The sequence below is a fragment of the Pimephales promelas genome, chromosome 4, assembly GCF_988280905.1.
Source record: "Pimephales promelas chromosome 4, fPimPro1.hap1.1, whole genome shotgun sequence".
Taxonomy (NCBI): domain Eukaryota; kingdom Metazoa; phylum Chordata; class Actinopteri; order Cypriniformes; family Leuciscidae; genus Pimephales; species Pimephales promelas.
In genome coordinates, this window is record NC_142772.1 from 8,057,616 (window position 1) to 8,082,800 (window position 25,185).

Consider the following 25,185-nt stretch of genomic DNA (forward strand, 5'->3'; position numbering starts at 1 on the left):
TGGTGCTTTTTCCTGAAATAAAGAACAACATCCTGAGCTCATAAACAGAGGATTGTCGTCGACTAAAGATGGCATCTGTTACTCCCTGCTGACCCAACATCAAGTCTTAAGAGCTGGAGGCCGTCTTGTGGAGCAGCCATCTTTTCTGGATAAAGTGGACTGTACTTTTGTATCTCGTGTGTGAGCAGCAGCATTCATGCTTGGATAAATGGGACGTAAGCGAGCTGATCCATAAAGGAAGATTGTTCTCTATTTTCTACTGTTCTCCGATGTTTTTCTTCAACCATCGACCAATTCAAGACAGTGGACCTTTTCTATGAAAAAACAAGCAAAATGAATTACAGAGCAAACTGGTTGAAAAAAACTGTCCACAGTGATGCTGTCTACACAGGATGCAACGCTTGGGCTACAGTACGTTAACACTGTCAGTTCATATCTGATTATTTGTGAATCCGATTGGAAGGAATCTGATTTAAAATTACTGATTGTCCACATTTTGTATCGCAACTGCTCAGGGTTGTGTTTCCCAAAAGCATCATTGGCCAACTATGATCGTAATTTCCATGAACTCTATTGGTAACGACGGAACTTGCGACCAGTTTGCTTTGGGAAACGCATCCCTGATCCGAATTGTGTGTCCCATGCTGCTCTTTTGTTTTACGAAATATCTGCATTGTTTTTATAGCAATGAGGTTGCGTTGGTAGGCATAAAAACTACAGTACAATAACAACTGCAACTGGTTTCCAATACAGTTGTTGTCTTATTTACAAAATGTAAATGTGTTGCCGCCGCGCTGGACTACTTATAAGCCAGCGGCAGAACCGTAGGTGGCTGGCATGCGTGGCTTTAAGGCCATTGAACTTTTTTTTGTGTTCGTCAGCCTAAAAAATTCGTCATGCACAGAAACCTTGCACACTGAGCCCGATGCGTATTCATTAAACCTTTGTGAAAAAAAAACACACAAAAAAAAAATACAAAATTGATTCGTCAAGCAGTGAGGATGATTTTGTTGCCCTCTCTCTAATTAAAAAGAGAAAAAGAAAGAGAAAATATTGGGTCCATCCAATCCTGAAATTGCGCAGAGAGGAAGGAGAGTTCCACCTCCTTATCAAAGAGTTGCGAAATTATCCCGAGCGAATCAAATTTCACTTCAGAATGTCAGTGGAACAGTTTGATGCTAGCGATTCTAGAGTCACATATTAAAAAGAAGACCACCAATTACAATAAACCAATCGATCCTGAACAGAGACTGGCAGTATGTCTAAGTATGGCCGGCAGAAACACTGGGCAGACTGAACAGCTGTATAGGCTACAGGTTATCTATTGTACCCAAATAATTCGTTATCGAATTGGCTGCTCAATCACACCTTAATCGATCCAAAATTTCAATCTGATTGAAAGGGGGGTTTATTCCTTTTCTAATCCGATAGAGAGAACATATAAACACTTCATCGAATTGAAAACCGAAACTGAAAGGACTTTGTAGTCCCCATTTTGTTTTTCATACAGTATTTTGTGCTGCGAGACGAAGTGTATCAACTTTGTCAGACGCCATTCTGGATTTTGTCGTTCGCTTGTAAGGTGGCTCTTAATTGTCAAAAGAACTCTCAAAATGCTAACTGTGGGTGCAAAAAACGCGGAAAATTGAACACGATTAGAATTTTTTTTATGACGGACAAAAGTTTCGGAGGCGGTGTGCAAGCGTGATTGACATAACGTGAGGTAGAATTTTTTTTTTACGTGCAAAAATTTCGGAATGCGAATTTCGGACACAATGTGCAATGGCCTTTATTCCGTACTGTAGCCTCCGCCAGTTTCAAAACATGTCTCCGTTATATATTTATTTTCTGCTCCTCCAGGACTTTAAAGCAACACAACCATGTTTCAGCAGCGACTTTCCTATAACAACGTCTGACGCTTCCATTTTACGTGGTTTGAGAAATTCACATAAACCACGCGAAAGCTGATCAGGGGTGCGTTTTCCAAAAACATCGTTAGCCAACTACGTATGATTGTAAGTTCCGTCGTTATCAGCCTAGTTCAACGAGTCTGTGTTTGACGACAGCTCACGATCTGTGGTTAGAAACATATTTTCTTGTTTGCATGACGTGGTCTCAATAAATCCTTATCTTGAGCCAAATAAGCAAGCTGACATTTCACAGTCTGTATCTTTTATTTAGAATACAGATTTGTCATTTACGTCTTTTAGTTCGCCAAGAGATTTACAGCGTCGTTTTTGGAGAGTGCGCATGTGCGTACGCGCTCTATTACGTAAGAACAAGCCTATGATTGAATCTGGATATTAAAGAAAAATAACTGAGAAAAATGAGAAATAGTCCTCTAGCATTAATTCGATCTCAAACAGATTCATTAGGTCAAGGTCAAGGTTGACAATACAGTTTTGGGAAACTAGCTAGCTGATTTCCCCAACGATGCATCGTACTATTGTAGTTAAGCAGCGAGTTACGTCATTGTACGGGAAACGCACCCCTGAGCGGTCGGACTCAAACGGATTTCCAGAAATGCGAAAACAGATTTGGACTGACAGTGTGAACGAGGATTTAGAGTCGCCGTCAGTAAACGGTTGGCCCGTTCTAGTGCTGACATACTCCTTGCGATAGTTTCAACAACAGGACATGTGGATTTGCCGCATCCAATGTAGACAGCTTCAAGCTTTGGCGATGCGACAAAACCGTGCAAATTGTGACATTGATTTGAATGTAAAAATGCTTTTACGACTAAATTCATTCTGCTTGTTTAACGAATGAGACACAATGTCTTTTTTTAAAGACACTGCCATCGCTGGAGCCTGTAGCGTGTGAAGTACTGGATTAAATCCATTATGTAGTGGATGCCTGACCCCAAACCATGCAGCCGATCATAGATTTCATTAGTGATGTCAAGATATAATTTCTGATGTCAATCACAGTGCTGATTGCTTACACTACACTACAACAAATACACTCTAGAAAAAAATGCTGGCTTGTTTCAACCCATGTTTGGGTCAAATATGGACAAACTTATGGTCCCCCTGTGGTGAAAATCAAGGTTTCACGCTAGAGGCTGCAGTCTTTAGCCTCCTTGTTAGAGCGCCCGACTCTCATGCCGGAGACCTGGGTTCGAGGGCCGCTCGGAGCGGGTCGAGTTGGACCCAGGTGGAGGGGTTACATTGGTGCCGTGACCCAGATGAGAGTGAGGTTTAGGGGGGTGAGTGTAACGGAGGCCAGCTAGTAGTTGCTGTGCGAGTAAACCTCACTCCCCTGATCTCAATAGGCGCTATGGCGACAGATGGTAGATGCTGCAGTCTTTAGCCTCCTTGTTAGAGTGCCCGACTCTCATGCCGGAGACTCGGTTTCGAGGCCCGCTCGGAGCGGGTCGAGTTGGACCCGGGTGGAGGGGTTACATATGCTTTAATTCATAAGTCAACGCCATTGCTGAGTATTTTCTCTTTAAAATTGCAGTGAACCATTTTCAACGTTTGAAATCGCTTAGTTTCTGACGTCACAAACTACCTTGTAACCAATCACGTCAACATGTGATCATCAACGAGTGGATGTCTTAAAGGGATACTCCACCATTTTTTTGGAAATAGGCTCATTTTACAACTCCCCCAGAGATTTTCTGATATTTAGAAGAATAACAGTAACCAGACAGTTTCTGGTCGCATTGACTTCCATAGTAGGACAAAAATATATACGATGGAAGTCAATGAGACCAGAAACTGTCTGTTTACTGATATCCTTCTAAATATCAGAAAATTGTCAGGATGGATTAGAAAACGGTAAAACTCAAACGTTTAACCCTGAGGGAGTTGTAAAATGAGCCTATTTCCCAAAAAAGTGGAGTATCCCTTTAAATATGTCATTAAATGTTGGTGAATATGAGTTTTAAGGGATACAGTGATTGACTACAGGGGGGCTTTGAATCAATGGTTGGGTTGGTCCATATTTGACCCAGACATTGATAAAACCATCCATCATTTTTTTACCTGGTTTGCTTCCACCACCCATTGGATTTAATTCAGTTCATCAGCACGATACAGACTGCAGTGTGGACATCTTGTTTTTAGACCACAAAAATGTATATATTATAAATATGTTTTATTGATCCTATTTGTGTGACCCGATTCGTTCCACTTGTGCTTTTTTTTTTAAGCTCCGTTCAGAAAAGATTTAGTTTTGCAATCCTTGCGTGATGCCGCAGAAAGCATACTTTGACATTTTTGGGGGATTTTCATATGATGAAAGTTGATTTTGTTTCATATGTACAGTACAGAACAGTTCCAATGAATCCCAATGGACCAAAAAAAGAAATGCAAATTCCGTTTCAAAGGCTGTAACCTAAAAAACCCACGTAAATCACATTGACAATAACAGATGTGTACACAGCCCTTCACAATATCAAGAAACCCACTCAACTTGGCAGTAAACCGAGGAAATGGATAAATGACCAGGATTCAGCCAATCAAACAGAGCTGACACTTAATAGTGTGTGTACGGTCCAACTCAAACTACTGCAGACCTCATTTACTGTTTGTAAATAGTCGTAGGGAAGGAAATTGTAGCTCTTTGTGTTTTGACTGCTGAGGGGAATTACAGCTCCCTCTGTTTTTGCCTCAACTGCAGTGCCTGCGGAAATGTGTCTTCATTTCACATCAATGTTAGTTACACTGAAACCTTTGTGGTGTCTTGTCCGTTTTGCGCATGTCTCTGTATTTGGTGAGGGGAACGTTTTTGTTGTTTTCGTAAATGCCATGAATAATTATACGTTTTATATAAAAGACGCCGTATGGTTTAGCCTGAAAACTTTTGGATCTTGTTTTAGACTTTTGTTACTATCATTCAGTCGTCAATGTGATTTGTTCTAATGTACAGAGTTTTTCTTGTTTCATAATGTTGAATTTGGCTGGACATGATGGCTTTGGCTTTTACATTTGTTCAAAAAGGACATGACACACATGTGATCTACATCAGTGTTTGAGGAAGCTGAATCTAATATCTTCAGGACTGTTGTTGCCATTCTAAACCACACTTGGACAATTCATATTTGATTATAGCTGTGCTCATGCAATCTTTTAGCCCCAATGTTATAGTTAAAAACCATCAAATCATCTTGAAAGTAGGCTGATGTTGTCCATTTTTGTTATTTTGCTCATTTAAAAAAGCTTTGCATTTATTGATTTAACAGAAAAACAGGCATCTTTTTTATATATTTGTGCAAATGTTGCATTTTAATAATATTTACACACTTTAAATATAAGTGCGAGTCATTTGAGACTGTCAGAACACTGTCGAACCACTGCATAAACACTGGCACCTTTTTTCTGCCTGTCCTTGTGAGCAAATTATGTTGTAATAGCGCAAACTATCATTCTCGTTGTAGATTGTTCTCAAACAGTTCCGCAATGTTTTATGTTTTGATTTCACTTATGGATGTAAATTAGTACTTGTGGTTTGATGCTTGCGTTTTTTAAAATACATTTTGGCCCAAAAAAAATAAAAATAAAGATATGTTACATTCAATGTTTGTCTGCAGCTTCTTGGAAACCTTTAATTTTGATACATCATTTTAGATGCAGGTCTTACCTCTAGGTGTCCATTTGTGTTTCCTCTAGCTGATCTGAATACAACCGAAGTAGAGTCTCTGTCTGCTAAAGTGAAGTATTCAAAAATATCAGGCAGGTTTTATTTAAATCACAGTTTCCATGATACCTGTTATTGAGATTACTAAAGGCACGTTTGCATATGTCATTCAGCCTCACTGAATATATTCTTCTAAATTACTGTTTATTTCGAGTTTAATTCTGTAGTGCTGAATAAGACAGAAAACCTCCAGACATAATTGTTATAATAAAATGATAAAACATATATATATAATAGAACTGCTCATAACAGTAATCAGAAAGACATCACCAAAACAAAAATGTAATTCAACCTAATTTATCTTCCAGACTTCTACAGTTTTCAATTGGGAAAGTGTGAAAGAAATATAGAGGAAGGCTGCCCTCTACAGTTTACTTAAATCACACAGGGCTCAAGCTGTCCTGAATAAGGATTCATTTGTCAAACTAGTGAGACCTTTTTGAATTTGGGTCAATTCTGTTATGCTGTCCCTGTTTACTTACATACATTTGTTTTAATTGAAACACGCATTTACTATTTAAAGGGGTTCAATACCACAAAACACTACAGAATTCATAAAATACAGTGTTTTTGCTTGTTTGGGCTCCTGAACAAAACCATCAAACTGTGGTTTTAGTTAAAGGGCAGTTCCCATTCATCTAATTGTCTGCAGGCATTAGAGTTTTTAAATCTTTTTTTAAACTCTTCCTGTTTTAATTCTCAAAACTTGTTTATATTTTCAACTATATTGCATTTCTATATACTATTATTTACTTCATACTTCATTTTCCTCTTCTGTTTAACTTTGTTTCTTATTGTTATTTGTAGGCTAGCCTACTTCTTGTCTGTAGGCATACTGTATATTGTTTTGCGCATTAATTAAAAAAAAAGATAAATAAAAGGTCGTTTCGAAAGACTTAAATGAAGGAAAGTGAAACTGACAATAGAAAAACCAACAACAAAATAAAATTGATGACCGACCAACCAACCAACAAGTCAGAAGTCAAAGATACATCTTTAAAAAATTAAAAAGAGTTTAACGGGGCTATATAAAACTTTAATGTGGGCAATTAATTGTTTTCTGTTCCCAATGTGTGAACTGCTTGTAACGAAACTTAAAAAATGAGACTTTTTGTCCAAGAGAGCCTGCATGTTGACTGAATTTTATGTGAAGAACTCGGGAAAATCAAAATGACGTGTTTACGCGCGCTCCCGAGACCCTCTCCACCAGTTCAATGACACATCAATTCTTCAGGCAAGACCTTTACAGATAATGGGCAACAAGACCCATTCTTTATTGTAAATTATGTAATGTCAATCTGTCTCACATACCCAGATGTATAATCTCAAATATGCCAATAAGCCTACTTTACTATCAAATTATCTGCAGTGTAATTTTAATTACCCCCTCTGTCGAATTGCCGGTGAATCGTCATTTCTGTTGTATGTGTGATTATTTTGTTATTGAGAGGAAAGCGCGCGAGGGGTGCAGACGTCTGCCAGCGTGGATGGCGTTAGGATGAAGTTCGTAAACAGTAGGTCAAAGGTATTTACAAATTCTTTTAACTTCTAACTATGCGAAGAACGAAAAAAGAACTTGGATGTGAGAATATCGGACCTTGAATCACGTTCAACCTCTTTGTTCTTGAGTGAGAGGCCTACGAGCACGAGCAATTGAATAAGTTGCAGGCTGCAGTTCACATAACCGGCCACTGGTGTCGCTAATAACAAGGGTTTTTGATCACAATTGCTTAAATAAAAGTGTTCTGTGCATGAGAGCAGAAGAGAACAATCTTTATCCATATGTTTACAATTGTGAGTTTAATATTTGTATTATCATTATAGCATGCATGTATGTCTCTCTGAACGCTGAAGTTGGGTGACCATATTTTGATTACAAAAAACCAAGACACTCGGCCCAGCAAACAGATACTCAAATGATACTCGATGTTTACTCAAAGATGCCTTATTAATTTCAATACATTTAAAGTAGCCTACGCTATGCCTCCTCTGTATGGATAGAAAATTGTTATATTACAAGACACAAATTCAGATTGGCTTCTCAGAGGTTACGCAACATGTTTTATAAAATAATGAATGAAATAATGATAGAAATAAATGTCTCTTCTGTATTAGAAAAAAAATACATAGCAGAACACTGCTAACATAACTTCAGTGCACACGTATTTTCTTGTTTATTAGTCATTATAAATCTTATTGGATGAACTTGAAAAGTGACCGCATCCTGATGTTTGTATTTACATTATACAATCGAAACGTACTATAAAGCCTATACGTTTCAGAATTGCAGGTTATTTCCTCCAGGTCTCTGTTGGGAGGTAATAACCTTGCTCTGTCTCAGATTATAGCTAAGCTGGATGTGAGTTAATGCTACCCGTCTCAGATACCCGTCTCCATCCTCAGGACGTTCTTCAAGGGTAGAGGGAGGAGGAGGATGGAAACGTGTGTTCTGATTATGGATAGAAGTCTGTCAAGGAAGTACCTAAAAACATGCTTGCCTTTAAAGTCACCATGAAATCAAAATCGACAGTTCTTGTTTCTTAATGGAACATTGTATTTATTATAAAGTAGTATTTATTATAAATAATTGATCATTATTTTTTAATTGATGTGCCCGCATAATTGGGCGGGACAACCTGTCACTCACATGACATCACAACAAAAGCAAATCACAACAATCAATTTACCCTTTACTAAGCCACGCCTGAAAAACGCTACTGGCCAGTCGTGTCTTAGCCACCGTAACTAGGCGGAACTAGTCGTAACTAGACAGATTCACAACTAAATGTCGACAGGATTAACAAAAACACTTATTGCTTGGAAATATTGACGGTTCTTTGGTCATAATGTGTATATTTTAACGTAAAATAAGACGATTAAAGACAAGATGGAGGCTCACTGGCATACTTTAAATATTTCAACATTTTGTTAATCGATGGCCTACTACCCCTGACTAAGTAACTTTAAACCAATCCGATCGCCGCTCTCCCGGTGTTAGTGTTATTCCACAAGAGGTAACACTTTACAATACGGGTGCACTAATAAGCATTAATTCATGTTTAACTAATGCACAGATAATACTGAATTAATGTGTAACTAATGATTATTTAAGCTATTCATTAATCATTACCACATTAGGAACTACTTAAGAGTATGTAAGGCTAATGTATTAGTTCATACATTAATTGTTATTAATTAAATATGTAATTGTGGATTAATTCCATAATAACTCATTTTTTTAACTAATAGTGTCAATTAATATGTTAATTACCAGAATGAACCAAAGCCTTGTATTTTAACTTCCAGATAATAGGACAGGTACACTAACGATTAATTACTTCATTGTTACTGCAAATTCATGTGCAAATTACCACAATTACTAAATGACTAGTTAATAATGATGTACCCCATCAAGTAAAGTCATAGCATAATGATACGTTTGCAAATCATTAGCTAATGATTAATTAAAGCAGACAACTGGAAGTTGAAGTGCATAGCTTTGACTAATTGTGGTAATTAACACATTAATTTACACTATTAGTTCATAAAATATGTTATTAAGGAATTAATACACAATGACACATTGACTTAATAGCAATTCATGTAATACTTAATCTATTAAACATTTAGACTCTTTATTAGTTGCTGATGCATTAATCATTAATTAATGGTTTAGTTCTTCATTAGTTATACATTAACTCATGATTATCTGTGTATTAGTTAAGCATGAATGAATGCATATTAGTGCACCCGTATTATTTTCACATTTCATTTACCCTGCTGTGCATGAACATAGCTGGTCCTCAATTTGTGTGTTTCCCATTTGAATGGTCAGCATATTGCGCTGGGACTATAGGCTTTAGCTTCAATTTTTAAGAAATTATTCTCTAAGCGGTTGCATATTATGGCGTGGATATATCCCTCGAATGGAATACTGCAGTCCCTTTTGTCTTGCTCTCTCAGATATTTCACATGTTCACCAAAAATTACTAATTATCTCATTGGGAATATCTGACACCTGTGCATACACGAAAGCTTGACAGGCATAGCAACAGTAACTAGGCTTAGCTAAGGACGAAATCAAGTTCTGCCCTACATTTTTTCTTGTTCGACAAGCCGTTTCACTCATTTATAGATGTCACAATAAGGAAAGAAAAGACTATGTTTCTACTAGCAGTCTCATTGGTTCATACAATGACTGTCAAACTAATCCTGTGTCCTTTCATTGACATTACATTGCACAATACTACCCTCATTGGCCCAATTCCCTTGTTACTACAGTACAGGTTGAATGAAATTAAAGTTGGAAGTTTACGAGGGCACAAATCATCACCCCACTGTTAGGTCACTGTATGGGCAGATGAATTTATCCCTGTGTATATTGGGAGTAAAGAGTCTAATCTCATAAGAGGCTCAAGCCGCTTGAGGCCGCATGGAGAGGAGGAAGAGAGCGAACGAAAGCGGTGTAGTTTCACACTCTGATCGTGTCTGCCGTGTCACACCACTGTCGGGATTTTTCTGTCGGACATGTCGCTTGAAGTTGGACGTCCCAATGCATTGAGGATGCAGTGGGTTGAGGAGAATCCTGGAGCTGCTTTCATGGATTTACCAAGATGTTTAGCTTCATGCGTTTGAGTTGTATGAGGTTCGTGCATGCAAAATGCATTTGAGCAGTTGTCACTCAATTTAGATATTCATTTTTAGATATTCGTCTTTTTTTTAACTTAATTAAATAAAAAATAGAGAGAAAAGCGAAGCGTCTTGGTTGTGTGCAGACCAGTTTGCTATTTTAATTATTCTTTTAATATTTTTTTCTTTATTTAAATGTGAATTTAACTTTTATTCATTTTGTTCTGTGTTTTTCATCATTTTTAATAAGTGAAAATTGTTTATTAATTTTTATTGAATTTTTTTTTTTTTTTGGATTTCTGCGTTGGCAACTACTGAATAATTTTTTTTATTTTTTATTTTTATGATTAAAACTATTAAGCGTGACGCAGACAGGCATTTCAAATATTTTCGCTAAGGATTTTGCATATCTTAATATTTTGTTAATTATTAATAATCTATTTTGTCTTATAAAACAATGTCAAACTCAAAGTAAACATTTTCTTAAAGGATGTGTCTTGATTGGATGCCGTATGAGATACTATTATATTCTTATTAATATTTTTAATTCGTTTTTATTTTCATATTTACAGTTTTTAGTTTAATGTTATTTTTCATTTTAAACTAACTTTTTTCAGTTTAAAAGTTATGTTATTGTTTTTGATAGTTTTTGTCTTTTAAATTTGTCTTTAAAAAAGTGTATAAATTAATTTATATAGGCCTAATACATATCATATATATTACAAATATATACATTTATACATTTTTTTTGTGTTCTTTTTTTTTTCAGTTAAGGTTTATTGTATTTCAAGTAACAGTAAAGTTTTAGTTAACTAATAAACCCTGACAAGAATTTTTAATATTTGCTGAATATCTTTTTAATATTTGCATATTTTGTGTCCAGTGCAGAGATGCCTTGGCTGATTATTGAGACTAGCTGCAGCCTGATTGGCTGGTTCTTTCTGTACGTGTTGCTGTGTCACTTGAACAGTGATGGAGATTACGAGTGGAACTGCAGGCTGGTGACTTTGCTCCATGGCATCCTGAGCGTCTGTGTGACTGCCTACATTGGGTTCATTGCTGGGCCATGGCCTTTCACACACCCAGGCAAGTTGTCCTGTTTTGTTTTGGAACCCTTTTTACTTCAGTATTGTGACGTATTTCCTAATTAAAAGAAAAATTGAATGAGGAAAAAAATGAGGAATTGATTTTAGTGCATATCTAGCTTGCAGCAGAATGATGATTTGAGGATAACAATATTCTGTCCAAGACGTCAAACTGACATCATCAGAAAAGGAACGTCCTTCCTGAGGGGAAGCACATTTTCAGATTTTGACTAACGATTAATTGTTCTGCACAACAAGACATGTAAAGACAATATAAAATAAATAGGTTTTGTTTTAATTTTTTGCAGATTTGGACTTAATGACCTAAAGCAGGACTTATGAATGAAATCACCATGCAGATCATTTTTTTATGGAAGTTTATTGAACCTTTAGACAACCAACCCTTTTTTTAACTTTCATTGGGTTAAAGTTTCAAGAGTTTTACCAGTAGTTATGTTTAGGTTTAAAGGTTAGGTCAGCTCTGGTTATTATATTATATTATATTATATTATATTATATTATATTATATTATATTATATTATATTATATTATATTATATTATATTATATTATATTATTTATTTATTATATTAGCAATTCTTTTTTATAATTTTATTTTAATTACCCTGTCAAGCATGACTTTTGAAACAATAGTCCGAAATAAAAACTTTTTTTATATCGGAAAATTTTACTGAATTTCCACAACTTTCATTACATTATTACATTTTATTGTTGTTAACTAGGCCTACATATTAAGATTTGATTCATTTCCACAACTTTTTCCATAACATATTAAAATATTAATTTCCACACCTTTAGGAACAGTTTATTATATAATAATGATAATCATTGAATATATCAATTCAATTTAAATAATTAACAATAAATTCCAGAAAATGAATAATACAAATACAGAAAGTGCTATAAAATAGTATAAACTGCTAGTTTATGTATACTCAATCCTCTTGTCTCAGGAGAGTTAGGGCACCAATGCTGATCCACACGGATCTTATCTCATATTAGAGTAATTGTTTATAAATTACAACGGCCTGTCAAGCCTTTAAGAATGAATTAGATGTGACTTCTGGCTCTCTGGTTTCCAGGCACTGAGAACACATCTCTCCAGATCCTGGCTCTTGTTCTCAGCTTGGGATACTTCTTCTTCGACATGGCTTGGTGCGTGCATTTCCGCACCGAGGGTCCGGTGATGTTGGCCCACCACACCATGAGCATCTTTGGAATCCTGCTGGCGCTGGGTCTCGGCGAGTCGGGCATCGAGACCTGCGCCGTCCTCTTCGGCAGTGAGATCACCAACCCGCTCCTGCAGGCCCGCTGGTTCCTCAAGCGCATGGGCCGCTACGACAGTTTAGCTGGAGATGTGGTGGACCTGCTCTTCATCCTTCTGTTCGCCTCTGTGAGGATCGGGGTTGGGAGCAGAATGCTGTACTGTGAATTAACCTCTCCAAAGCCATTGTTTGTAGTGAAGGTTTGTGGGGTGGCTATTTACACTCTCTCCTGGGTCTTCATGGTGGACATTGCACGTTTCGCCTGCAGGAAAACTCGCACCAAATACAGGAGATGGAAGGAACGGTACAAGCTGGAGGATTCTAATGGACATGCTGTTAAAGTGAAATAGACCATTCTGTGAACAAATGGCATATCTGCTGATATATGAAGCGAGAAGGATTGTCTTAAAGGGATAGTTCAGCCAAAAATGAAAATTCTGTCATTATTTGCATTGTTATTGTTTACCCTCAAGTTGTTCTAAGCCTGTATTTTGAATAGAAGATTTTGAAGAATATGGGTAACCAAATAGTTGATGGACCCCTTTGACTTCCATATTATGAAAAAAAAAATACTATGGAAATCTTCTTTTGTGAAGTAATTCATGCAGGTTTGTACGGAGCCCCCCTAGTCCCACTTTGGCAAAAAAAAGTAATTGATACTATCTCGTGGCCTCAAGATAGTAACTCGTGGCCTCAAGATTGTAACTCGTGGCCTCAAGATACTATCTGGTGGCCTCAAGATAGTAACTCGCACACCTCAAGATAGTAACTCGTGGCCTCAAGATACTATCTCGTGGCCTCAAGATAGTAACTCGCACACCTCAAGATAGTAACTCGTGGCCTCAAGATAGTAAGTCGTGGCCTCAAAATAGTAACTTGTGGCCTCAAGATAGTAACTCGTGGCCTCAAGATAGTAAGTCGTGGCCTCAAGATAGTAATTCGTGGCCTCAAGATAGTAAGTCGTGGCCTCAAGATAGTAACTCGTGGCCTCAAGATAGTAAGTCGTGGCCTCAAGATAGTAACTTGTGGCCTCAAGATAGTAACTCGTGGCCTCAAGATAGTAACTCGTGTCAAGATAGTAAGTCGTGGCCTCAAGATAGTAACTTGTAGCCTCAAGATACTATCTCGTGGCCTCAAGATAGTAAGTCGTGGCCTCAAGATAGTAACTCGTGGCCTCAAGATAGTAACTCGTGGCCTCAAGATAGTAACTCGTAGCCTCAAGATACTATCTCGTGGCCTCAAGATAGTAACTCGTGACCTCAAGATAGTAAGTCGTGGCCTCAAGATAGTAACTCGTGGCCTCAAGATAGTAACTCGTGGCCTCAAGATAGTAACTCTTGACCTCAAGATAGTAAGTCGTGGCCTCAAGATACTATCTCGTGGCCTCAAGATAGTAAGTCGTGGCCTCAAGATAGTAAGTCGTGGCCTCAAGATAGTAACTCGTAGCCTCAAGATACTATCTCGTGGCCTCAAGATAGTAACTCGTGACCTCAAGATAGTAAGTCGTGGCCTCAAGATTGTAACTCGTGGCCTCAAGATAGTAACTCGTGGCCTCAAGATAGTAACTCTTGACCTCAAGATAGTAAGTCGTGGCCTCAAGATACTATCTCGTGGCCTCAAGATAGTAAGTCGTGGCCTCAAGATAGTAAGTCGTGGCCTCAAGATAGTAAGTCGTGGCCTCAAGATAGTAAGTCGTGGCCTCAAGATAGTAAGTCGTGGCCTCAAGATAGTAAGTCGTGGCCTCAAGATTGTAACTCCTGGCCTCAAGATAGTAACTCGTGGCCTCAAGATAGTAACTCGTGGCCTCAAGATAGTAACTCGTGGCCTCAAGATACTATCTGGTGGCCTCAAGATAGCAACTCGCACACCTCAAGATAGTAACTCGTGGCCTCAAGATACTATCTCGTGGCCTCAAGGTACTATCTTGTGGCCTCAAGATAGTAAGTCGTGGCCTCAAATAGTAACTCGTGGCCTCAAGATAGTAAGTCGTGGCCTCAAGATAGTAACTTGTGGCCTCAAGATAGTAAGTCGTGGCCTCAAGATAGTAAGTCGTGGCCTCAAGATAGTAACTCGTGGCCTCAAGATAGTAAGTCGTGGCCTCAAGATAGTAACTTGTGGCCTCAAGATAGTAAGTCGTGGCCTCAAGATACTAACTCTATCTTGAGGCCACGAGTTACTATCTTGAGGCCACGAAATAGTATCTTGCGGCCACGAGTTAGTATCTTGAGGCCACAAGATTGTTAGAATTATTTTTTTTTGCCAAAGTGGGACTAGGGGGGCTCCGTAGGTTTGGAACAACTTGATGACAGAATAAAACATTTTTGGTGAACTATCCTTTTAACTTAACATGCTTTCCTTTTCACTAATTAATTTCCATTCATTTTACTGGATACATTTACATAAAAGTTTCCGATTCCTGACTTTCCCAAAATTTAATATTTACTTAGGCTACCACATTTTTTTTTTTTTTGACATATTAGGATTTTATTCATTTCCACAATTTTTCCATGACATATTAAGATAATCATTTTCAGGACTTTTTCTTGTTAATAAAGATTATATAAATTTTCATGACTTTTCCATAAAATATTAATACATTATTAATTACCTTGACATAGTAAGACGTTATTGTTTCCTCAACTTTTGCAAGACATTAAGATATTCATTCTCATTCATTTCCATTGCTTTCCGTAACATATAACTATTTTCATTTTCACAACTTTTGCATGACATATTAGGACTCCAAATGTCACGACTTTTCTGTGACATATTACGATTTTATCAATTTCCATTGCTTTTCCGCAACGTATTAATATATTGTATTCATTTCTGTGACATATTAAGATTTTATTCATTTTGATTACTTCCCCATGACATATTCAAATTTTATGCATATTCATGACATTCCAAGGTCTAGAAAACTACTTTAAAAATCCTGCATAAATGTGAATTTTTATGACTGAGTGAACTGTTACGAACTCCAAATCAAAGTGCTCAAAACCACAACAATCAAACAGAAAATGTACAATGACAATGAGAGTGCACTCATGTTTCACATCTGCTATTGCTATTGAGCCTGTGAACGAGAGAAGGGTTTCTTTTGCAACGACATTACCTGTTACTGCAAAAGCTGATACTGTATTTCCTCAGCAGACAGAAATTTTCCTCCTTCTTAAACATCTTCTACGAAGCCTGTAAAATTAAACCCGCCCCTCTTCCCAGATAGTAATTGGTTTTACAGGTTTAATGACACAACTTAAATTCACTACTAACCTCTTGGTCTTGTGGATTTTCAAATTGCACGGCAAGACCACCAACTTCCTTTAGGAATTATATTTGTATATTTTTAAAGCTGAAGTTATGAGTTATGGTTATTGAATTTCAAAAGAAAAGACTTGAGCATCTGTTTGGACGGGTATTTCTTTCTTTTATATAGACACTAAACAAGAGGATGGAAGATACTGGATGTGTGTTTGGCCACTGTTTCCAAAACACAGAAGAATCTTGAAATGTTAAAAACTATGATAATGCAAGAGGTATGCATTTTTTTTAGTATGCATGAGTCCACATAAATAAAGCCTCTCTGCACAAACAAAATACCATTTTAAGATATATTTGATCTTAAACGTACTTGTGGATTCAGATGAAAAAAATATTGTTAGTTAAACTTAAAAAAATAAGTAACTTGGTTGCCTTTAAGTTGATTGAAATGGAAAAATTGAGTTACTACGATGAAGGAGATTGATTTAATCATCAGAAACTCAAAATATTATGTTATCTGAACTACATAAATTATCTAAGTTGATTTGACAAAAGAAAAAATGTTGTGATTACAAATCATGAAAATATTTTTTTACAGTGTTTATAGTTACTGCTGCTTCTTCTTCTTTTTGTTCTGGCCTGATTAGTAAAATAAACTTTAAATAGACCAATTATTTTGTTAAAATATTTTCTGGACGTACAACTTTCACTACAAAGGTTTCACAACTGCATTTTTTTTATTTATTTATTATAATTGTATTAAAATTGTCTTGTGACAGATGGGAAAGCCCTACCAATATCATTATTCCTTTTCTCACATGAGCTAAATTATTCACAGATTACTGTAAAATGTTACTGTGGGATCAGAAACACTGGATATCTATTCATTCATTCTGTTCAAAACCGCTAGGTGGCGCAAAAGATTTAAATATACTCCTTATCACGATTGACCAATAAATCACAGCTCTGTCTTTTATTCCAAATGAGTTATTTCTGTTTTATTTCCTCCTTATTTGGTATTTTATTGATTAACTGACACAGCTAGGCCTATTTGTTTAAGACAACCTGATAACGAATACAAGCCAGGTTATATATTTGTTGTTGTTGTTGCTGTTGAATATTACAATACAATGGTGAATATAAATGTATAGGAAAGTTACACATGCTTAATTGAATTCAGCAATTTAACTATAGAAATGCTTCTTCGAATACATCATTAAGTGACTTTTAAGTTTATTCTTTGCCATTTTTGGCTAATCTGTAAACCAACTAACTTGATTTACTGGTTTAAGTGAGTGAGTAATGTAGGCTACTTAATTTGCCACTGACAACAACTAGTAGGCTAGTCTAGTCTACAACACTTGGGAGGCGATATTGCTGTTTGCGGAAGGATATCCAAAAGGAGGTGAAGCGTCGCAGGCTCGCAGCAGGCGTAGGAATCCGGGATGTGATTTTACTGAAAGTCAGGAATTATCTGGATTTTTGTGATTTTTTTCATAATCGTTTTTAATCTTCGTTCAACGCGAAACTGACACATGTGAAAACACATATGCGTTTGTTTTCTTCATTTGCGTTGGTATAGAGACTGAATTCTTGGTGCACAGATTCTGGTGGGGAAAAAACGGCTACAAACTACTGAATTTTGGAAAACATGGAGACAAGAAGGGAAGGACCCGACTAAACCAAAGTTTCCAAACAAATTATCCCGGGAAAAGAGGGAATCCGTTCGCGAGAGGAAAATATGTTTAGTACATCCGACAAGTGTGGATTGTACTTTATTGCCGCTTTGAAACGAAGCTTTTTTGAGCAGAATTCCTGAGCTGGGAACTATCCGTTACCGCAGCTCCTAGCACAAACATCTAACGATTTGTAAAGTTTTCTCCCGATTTTGTAGTGGAAAATGTGGGAATTCTGGAAGTTGGACTAGGTAGGAGAAGAATTACGATGAAAGGTTGAACCGTGTGGCTGTTTTAATCCACCGTTTGAGTGAATTTCCCCAGATTTCCACACGTTGGAGTGGACAGGAAGGATACATCTCATTCTTATGGAGAAAAAAGTCCATTCAGCGTGTAAGGGGCCTAAAAAGGATGTATATTGAGTTTACAGACTAACTTTACAGTGGCAATACAGTACTGTTTTATTTACAGTTGAGAAATTCGCTTATGGAGTTCGGTTCTGTTTAGGAATGCCGATTTGGAAGTGTGTCGTTTTGGAAATGATAGGAAACCGCCGAGACGTACGAAGTAACAATTGGGACTGTAAAATGAGCCAAGAGCTTTTGGACTGACGTGAAATGCGACCGGACAGTCTCTTTCATTCGTAAGGCAACATTTTAACAAAAGATTATTCATCTGAGTTTACTTCCAGTCGTGGTTTTGGGATTGACAAAGGCGACTGTATCCAGACAGAGGCGAGGGGGAAGCCTGTCGGACTGTGTGGTGGCATTTTGGCTGGGAAAATGATGAAGCGTCTCAGACAGACAGAAAGAGTTTTCCTCCATTGATCATCTGTGTTTGCTTTTAGCATCGATTTCCTTTACTAACTGTAGAGCTAAAGTCAAATGACACAGCATAGTAAAACCAACACAGTCAAACCGTGGAAATATAAAACATAAGCTTGTATCTCTCTTCCATTCCAGAGGAGACATTCCCGAAAACATCAAGACGGAACTGTCAAAATTCAAAAGTGCCACACGGCTGTTGTTGTTGTTTTGGTTTGTTATTTTCTCTCGAATATAAAGGTGTTTTACCATGGTAAAATGCTAATTGGATAAGAACTGAAGAAAATCAAGAAAGGAAAGCCCAATGAGCGGCACACAGTCCACGCTTGCTGAGAGGTAAATGATGACATAATATTTACATGATTGTGTTATGATAATGATAGTGATCTGTCTTAGGTTTATGACACGGTTTATAAATATCTAAAACACTACATTGTTGATGTTGAGATGAATCTGGCAGCCTTCAGTAAAGTAGGCTAGGACTTGGAATACATAAAAACAATTACCTTAGTAATACCATTCTTATAAATACCTCGGGATACTGTGTACAAACTTTGGTATTTTATATAATTGTAATTAGCTACCGTAGTTTTAATTACCATGGTGTAACTGTACTATGGGTGTTGTTTTAAAGGGATAAATAGTTCACCCTAAAATGAAAATTTTGTCATTTCTTACCCTCAAGTTGTTCCAAACCTGCATTGAAGAATGTTGGTAACCAGACAGTTGACGGCATCTATTAACTTCCATAGTAGGAAAAGAAAATACTATGGTTGTTAATGGGTGCCGTCAGCTGTCTGGTTACCAACATTCTTCTGAACATGTTTCAAAATATCTTCTTTTGTGTTAAAAAAAAAAAAGAAACTTAGCCTATACAGGTTTGGAAAAACATGTCGGTGTGTAACTGATTACTATTTTTTTTTTCCTTTTTAGGGGATGTATCTCTTTAAAGAGCTCAAATAAATGCCGAAATGTACTATTTTTGGTAACATGGTGGTAGTACCACAGTATTCTTCGAAATACCTTTGAGTACCATATAAATACCATCACATGAATATGCTAATCATTTAAAATCTCAAAACACTTAAGTGTACCCTCCCTGGTACTACCATGGTACCTTTTATTTAAGATGACTTAGTCACCTGTTGAAATGGGTATAAAATCTGAATAAGTATCCCCATACAAAACCCTAACCTAAGTCAATGTTCAGTGTTTAAGATCTCTTTAAGATCTAAAACCGATCTTAAAGAGCATGATGGGTAATATTGTTATCCAGTTGTTCTCCTGGGTCTTAAGACGTGTCGTCAAACCTCTCAAAATTGTCAAGTTGATAAGAAAACAGGTGACCTTATGACCTTGCAGCTCGAATTTACTTGATTTTTTTCTCCAGGTGAGCGTAATGTTCATGAATATTTTTTTCTAAGCAAAAACAATTTGGAACCACTAATTTATTGTGACAGTGTGTGGTTTGTATATTGTTTTGGTAGTGCACTAGTCACTCAGAGTGACCCTGGTTGAGTGAGAGCAAATCTCGTTCGGTAAAAGGAACAAATCTTTATTCAAGTAATTGTGTTCATTTGAGCAGAACTAAATTAAATGTTAGCCTGCATTTTCAATAGCCAGATTATTTCAACACAATTTTTTTTTTTTTTTGCAAACTTTGATCATATTTTGAAAAACGGAGTGAAAAAAAGAGAGAATGCAGCCATTGACAAATTATGATGAACAGAAATTGTTAATTCGGGGGCTTCTGGTCCGTGTCACCCATTCTTTTGTCACATGACAGATGCATAGTACAAGAAACAGATTTGATTAGGCCTGGTTAATTCAAAATCAAATTCATGATCGACCCATCACTATGCCTGTGAGAGCCCACAGCTTGTGACTGGAAGCACTTTAGAAATGCTGTCATCTCACTGTGTTCTGCTAATGCTGCTCTTATGACTCGGTGTCTATTGTTGTGGTCTTTACACGTTTTGAGTTGTTACCTGTAGTGCTCTACCAGTCGCACACATTCCAGAGAACAAAACTCAGAAGATGCTGAGTGCAAATGTGTCATCTTATCTGTGTGCACGTGCAGTTGTGCCTTGGTGTATGTTGCGTGACGTATGTGTTTTGACACCTATGCTTTTTTAAAATTATTTCCATCTTGCATTTTGCAAATAGTACATGTAGTGAGAAGAGCCTGGAAAAAAAAAAAAAACTTTTAAAGGGTTAGTTCACGCAAAAAAGACTTTTGTTCATCTTTGGAACACAAATGAAGATATTTTTTATTAGCTTTCAGTTCCTCCATTGACGGTCTGCACAACTACCACTATGACGCTTCAAAAAGTTCACAAAGAGATTCAACGGTTTAGTCCAAATTGTCTGAAGAGACATGATGGCTTTATATCATAACATTGAATTTAGACTTTTATTCACGTATAAACATTCATCAATTCAACATTTAACCTGAACCTGCTTGAAGGGTGAGAATGAACCTCATTGGTTCTTGAGGAAGCTCAAATGTTCTGCGTAACACTAGAACGAACCTCATTGGTTCTTGAGGAAGCTCAAATGTTCTGCGTAACACTAGAACGAACCTCATTGGTTCTTGAGGAAGCTCAAATGTTCTGCGTAACACTAGAACGAACCTCATTGGTTCTTGAGGAAGCTCAAATGTTCTGCGTAACACTAGAACGAACCTCATTGGTTCTTGCGGAAGCTCAAACGTGCTACGTAACACTAGAACGAACCTCATTGGTTCTTGCGGAAGCTCAAACGTGCTGCGTAACACTAGAACGAACCTCATTGGTTCTTGCGGAAGCTCAAACGTGCTACGTAACACTAGAACGAACATCATTTGTTCTTGCGGAAGCTCGAACGTGCTGCGTAACACTAGAACGAACCTTATTGGTTCTTGCGGAAGCTCAAACGTGCTACGTAACACTAGAACGAACATCATTTGTTCTTGCGGAAGCTCGAACGTGCTACGTAACACTAGAACGAACCTCATTGGTTCTTGCGGAAGCTCAAACGTGCTGCGTAACACTAGAACGAACCTCATTGGTTCTTGTGGAAGCTCAAATGTGCTGCAAAACACTAGAACAAACCTCATTGGTTCTTGCAGTCCTAAAGTATTTATTTAAAAAAAATGTAAGTAAAATTACATAATTGATGTTGATCTGTTTTATTATTAAAGCTTTATGCATAGCATCTTTATGCACCTTACTGGAATCGAAATTAGGAAATGTTAAGTATAGGATTCGATATTAAGCGTAATCAGATATACACACACACAACTCCATTATGTTTTTTTTAATCTGTTTTCAACATAAGAAATGTTACTTAAGTACAAACTTATTACGATGATTTCTGAAGGATCATGATAAATACATTTAAAGGACAACTCCGGCGCAAAATGAACCTTTAGTCTAATTACACATTGTTACCTAGTCAACCGTTATCTGAGATTTGTTTTCATGATTGCCGAATGTAAATAGTTTTATCTCTAAAAACAGTTTAGCCTATAACGCTAGTATAATGCTAGTATATAGGGCATAGAGTAATGACAAATAAAAATCGCTTGTTATTACCACTAAAAATTGAGAACTTTGCCAGTGTCCATACAGTTTAATAAGCAGATGTTTTATACACACAGTAAATTTCGCGAATTCAGGAAGAAGCCATCTTGGAAAAATAGTCTCTACCAGTCGATCTACGAACGCCGATCCATGTGCGCTGGTGAGATGTGAATAAGGTGATAAGGTGAGCCCGAACAGTAGGCTACGTGTACATATTGAAGACAAGTAAACGGTTCGTGTTTGTGTTTCTTCTGGAAACAACGGATCATATGAGATTCTGCACAGTTCAGCGCACTTGGATCGGCGTTCGTAGATCGACTGGTAGAGACTATTTTTCAAAGATGGCTTCTTCCTGTATTCGCGAAATTTACTGTGTGTATAAAATATCTTCTTATTAAACTGTGTGGACACTGACAAAGTTCTCAACGCTTCGGTTTGAATGTAGGGACCCTTGTTATGCTGTCGTTTTGGTGTGGGGCTATTTTGAGCCTTGTTAGTGGTAATAACAAGCGATTTTTATTTGTCATTACTCTATGCCCTATATACTAGCATTGAACTAGCGTTATAGGCTAAACTGTTTTTAGAGATAAAACTATTTACATTCGGCAATCATGAAAACAAATCTCAGATAACGGTTGACTAGGTAACAATGTGTAATTAGACCAAAGGTTCATTTTGCGCCGGAGTTGTCCTTTAAAATATACTTATACAAAACCATTTTAAGATATTTCATACTATTACTATTTTAACTGTATTGTAAATACACATAAGGTGGTGTAAAGTGTGTAGTGAGTTGTATCCGATGACCAAACCTATACATAATGGACAGACAGGGACTTGGATGTTGTTTTCTCAATGGAGTTTTGGCAGTGAGTTCAGAGGGCATGTTGGCATTTTTAGAGAAGGATTATTCTTCCGTCTGTATTCTAGTTTCTCCAGGCTCTTCTCTGAAGACGTCTCACCAAAGCAAAGCTCCGCTCACCTCTCATCATTTGTCTGAATAACTGTCTGGCAGTAGCGAGTGAGTCAGAAGCCGTCTTCTTCTGGAAAGCTTTTGTACGTCACTACACACCACTTTAATCTCAAGGCTTCACAAAAGCTTTTTGTGTTTTTAAAAATAGTGCAGATGTGAGAAAGCAACTCAAGTTCTGTTGGGTTTCATGGCAACACAACAGCTGTGTCCGAAACATAAGGCCACTGCCTTGATGACTTCACAGGTGGTGTTTTTGTGCAAAAACGCCTAATAAGGAAGTTCAGAAAGCGCAACTGCATGTCTAATGATCTAGAACAAATTAATGTAAAGAATCCAAGCAAATGTTTAGTGACTACAATACCTATTCCTTACTAGAACTAAAACTTTTCAATTTATTGAATTTTTTTTTATTATTATATAAAAAGAGGATTTTCATTGTGCTTTGGTATGGTCTTACTTTTGTTTACTGGCTAATTCAGGTTTTGGACAGACAATTGTGTGTGTTGGCTAGCATAACGACGCTTCGTACAGTATGCTTGTTTGATGGTAGGGATGGGACGATAACCGGTTTCACGATAAACCGTGATAATATGTACTGACGGTTAGTATTATCGTTTAAAAATTAATTATCATTAAAACCGTGTTTGATTATCGCGATTTTAATAACTCACTGAATCCTGTCGGCCAGTCTGACGCAGGCGCGCAGCACGCAATGTTTTTTTTTAATTACTATTCGAGAAGGAATGGTGGAAGGCAGTGACCGTGCTCAGGAGATTTTTCAGCCTTTTAAGAGGACCAAATCTGAGGTGTGGTCATATTTTGGGTTTTACAAAAGTCCTGAGGGAAGCTTGATCGAGGATAGTTACCCTGTCTGCCGAACAAAAAGTCACTGCAATAGAAACACTTCAAATCTGCCGAGTCGTCTTGTGTGATCATCACCCGAACGCAAGGCAAGTTAACTTTGACCTTAATACCAAAACTACGTCTGGGAAACAATTGGGCACGAAATGTTGTTTTGAGTTGAAACATTTTATGTCACTCACTTGAAATAGACGTGAAGCTTCCGCGAAGAAAAGTTCGTAGCAAGAGGATTTGAGCCAAAGACGAACGAACAACTTCAAACAAGACTATTATTAAGAGTGATATTTTAAGGGATAGTAAAGTATAGATACATCACGTATTAAACCGATTTTATTTTTACCACATAATTACGGGGACATATTGAATTGATAATGAGATTAGCTAATGTTTTAAATCTTACCTGTTTATGAATTCATTTTGTAAAACAATCGTCCAGACAAGATATGGTCCAGACACCAATATTATCAAACTCTGTAAACAATAAATCAACTCTGATTTTTGCAATGCAATCAAAAACCGGAGACGCAAGACGGCAAGTTGTATTTGAATGAAACGAGAGCACGCGTCCGTTGTGATATGGATGTGCGCTGTGTAATAATGCGTTGCTATTGACGACGGGCATTATAAAGAAGGAAATGCCATAGAATAGAATCTTGCTTAAAAAAGCTGCATAGAGAGGCTTGTTTTATTTGTTGTTTGTTGATTTTCAATTATAAAATGAAATGTTTTCAGTGTGAGCATCAGTTCTTTTTGAGCACTTTCATAAATTTTTAACAAAACCGTGATAATATTGATAATCACGATTATTTTGGACACTATAATCGTGATATGAAATTTTCATACCGTCCCATCCCTATTTGATGGGGGCATTATTTTTAATTCAGATGTTTCCAGTATTATGTACTGTAACATCAACTAAATAACATGATGAGCTTGAGTCCACATAACCTCCCAGATATGATCTAACTAACATCTACTAAATAGACACCAAAAAATGTTTGTGTTCTTATCTGACTTCATGTGGCGAGAATCATGGCATTGAATGTTTGCTGAAGGCTGTATCGTGCAGCTTGCTCTTTGTCACTGCATTTCGCTGATCTGTGGTCTTTTTTTTTTTTTTTTTTAACCCCGAGGCCCTCTCGGGAAGTGGTGACATCACTAATAAACAATGTCTGTCAACTGGGCCAGGCCACAAGCTCTTCCTGACAGAGCTGCCAGCCACCAGCAGTGCATTATGGGAATAAATTGAGTTGCTTTGTTACTTTATTTGTCACATGGCCATTCTGTGTGAATTCAAATAAGAGAACCATGTACACTAGGCAGTGGTAATGTAGGGCTGGGCGATATGGGCAAAAAAAAAAAAAAAAAAAATTATAACGATAATA

The 25,185-nt window shown here is 37.1% G+C and overlaps 3 protein-coding genes and 1 pseudogene across 7 annotated transcripts in view; 3 read left to right on the forward strand and 1 right to left on the reverse strand.

The window, feature by feature from the left end:
* mcama (melanoma cell adhesion molecule a) overlaps window positions 1-5,523 on the forward strand; it is a 78,746-nt gene extending 73,223 nt beyond the window's left edge. For all 3 annotated transcript variants that reach the window (XM_039661713.2, XM_039661714.2, XM_089129898.1), the window contains exon 16: window positions 24-5,523. In XM_039661713.2, the coding sequence (XP_039517647.2) occupies window positions 24-44 (21 nt within the window). In that variant the 3' untranslated portion in view covers window positions 45-5,523. The remainder of the gene's footprint in view (window positions 1-23) is intronic.
* Window positions 5,524-11,162: 5,639 nt separating this feature from the next.
* tlcd5b (TLC domain containing 5b) lies at window positions 11,163-13,320 on the forward strand. The gene is made up of 2 exons (XM_089129722.1): window positions 11,163-11,358; window positions 12,460-13,320. Exons 1-2 carry the CDS (start codon window positions 11,163-11,165, stop codon window positions 12,990-12,992), a joined length of 729 nt encoding a protein of 242 aa, XP_088985848.1. The 3' UTR covers window positions 12,993-13,320.
* A 3,961-nt stretch (window positions 13,321-17,281) lies between these two features.
* Window positions 17,282-25,185, forward strand: part of arhgef12b (Rho guanine nucleotide exchange factor 12b) — a 139,525-nt gene continuing 131,621 nt past the window's right edge. For 2 of the 3 annotated variants that reach the window (XM_089129900.1, XM_039662472.2), the window contains exon 1: window positions 17,282-18,739. In XM_089129900.1, coding sequence (XP_088986026.1) covers window positions 18,708-18,739 — 32 coding nt within the window. In that variant the 5' untranslated portion in view covers window positions 17,282-18,707. The remainder of the gene's footprint in view (window positions 18,740-25,185) is intronic. The other variant, XM_089129901.1, reaches the window with a different exon arrangement.
* LOC148981617 (uncharacterized) lies at window positions 20,684-22,955 on the reverse strand (annotated as a pseudogene).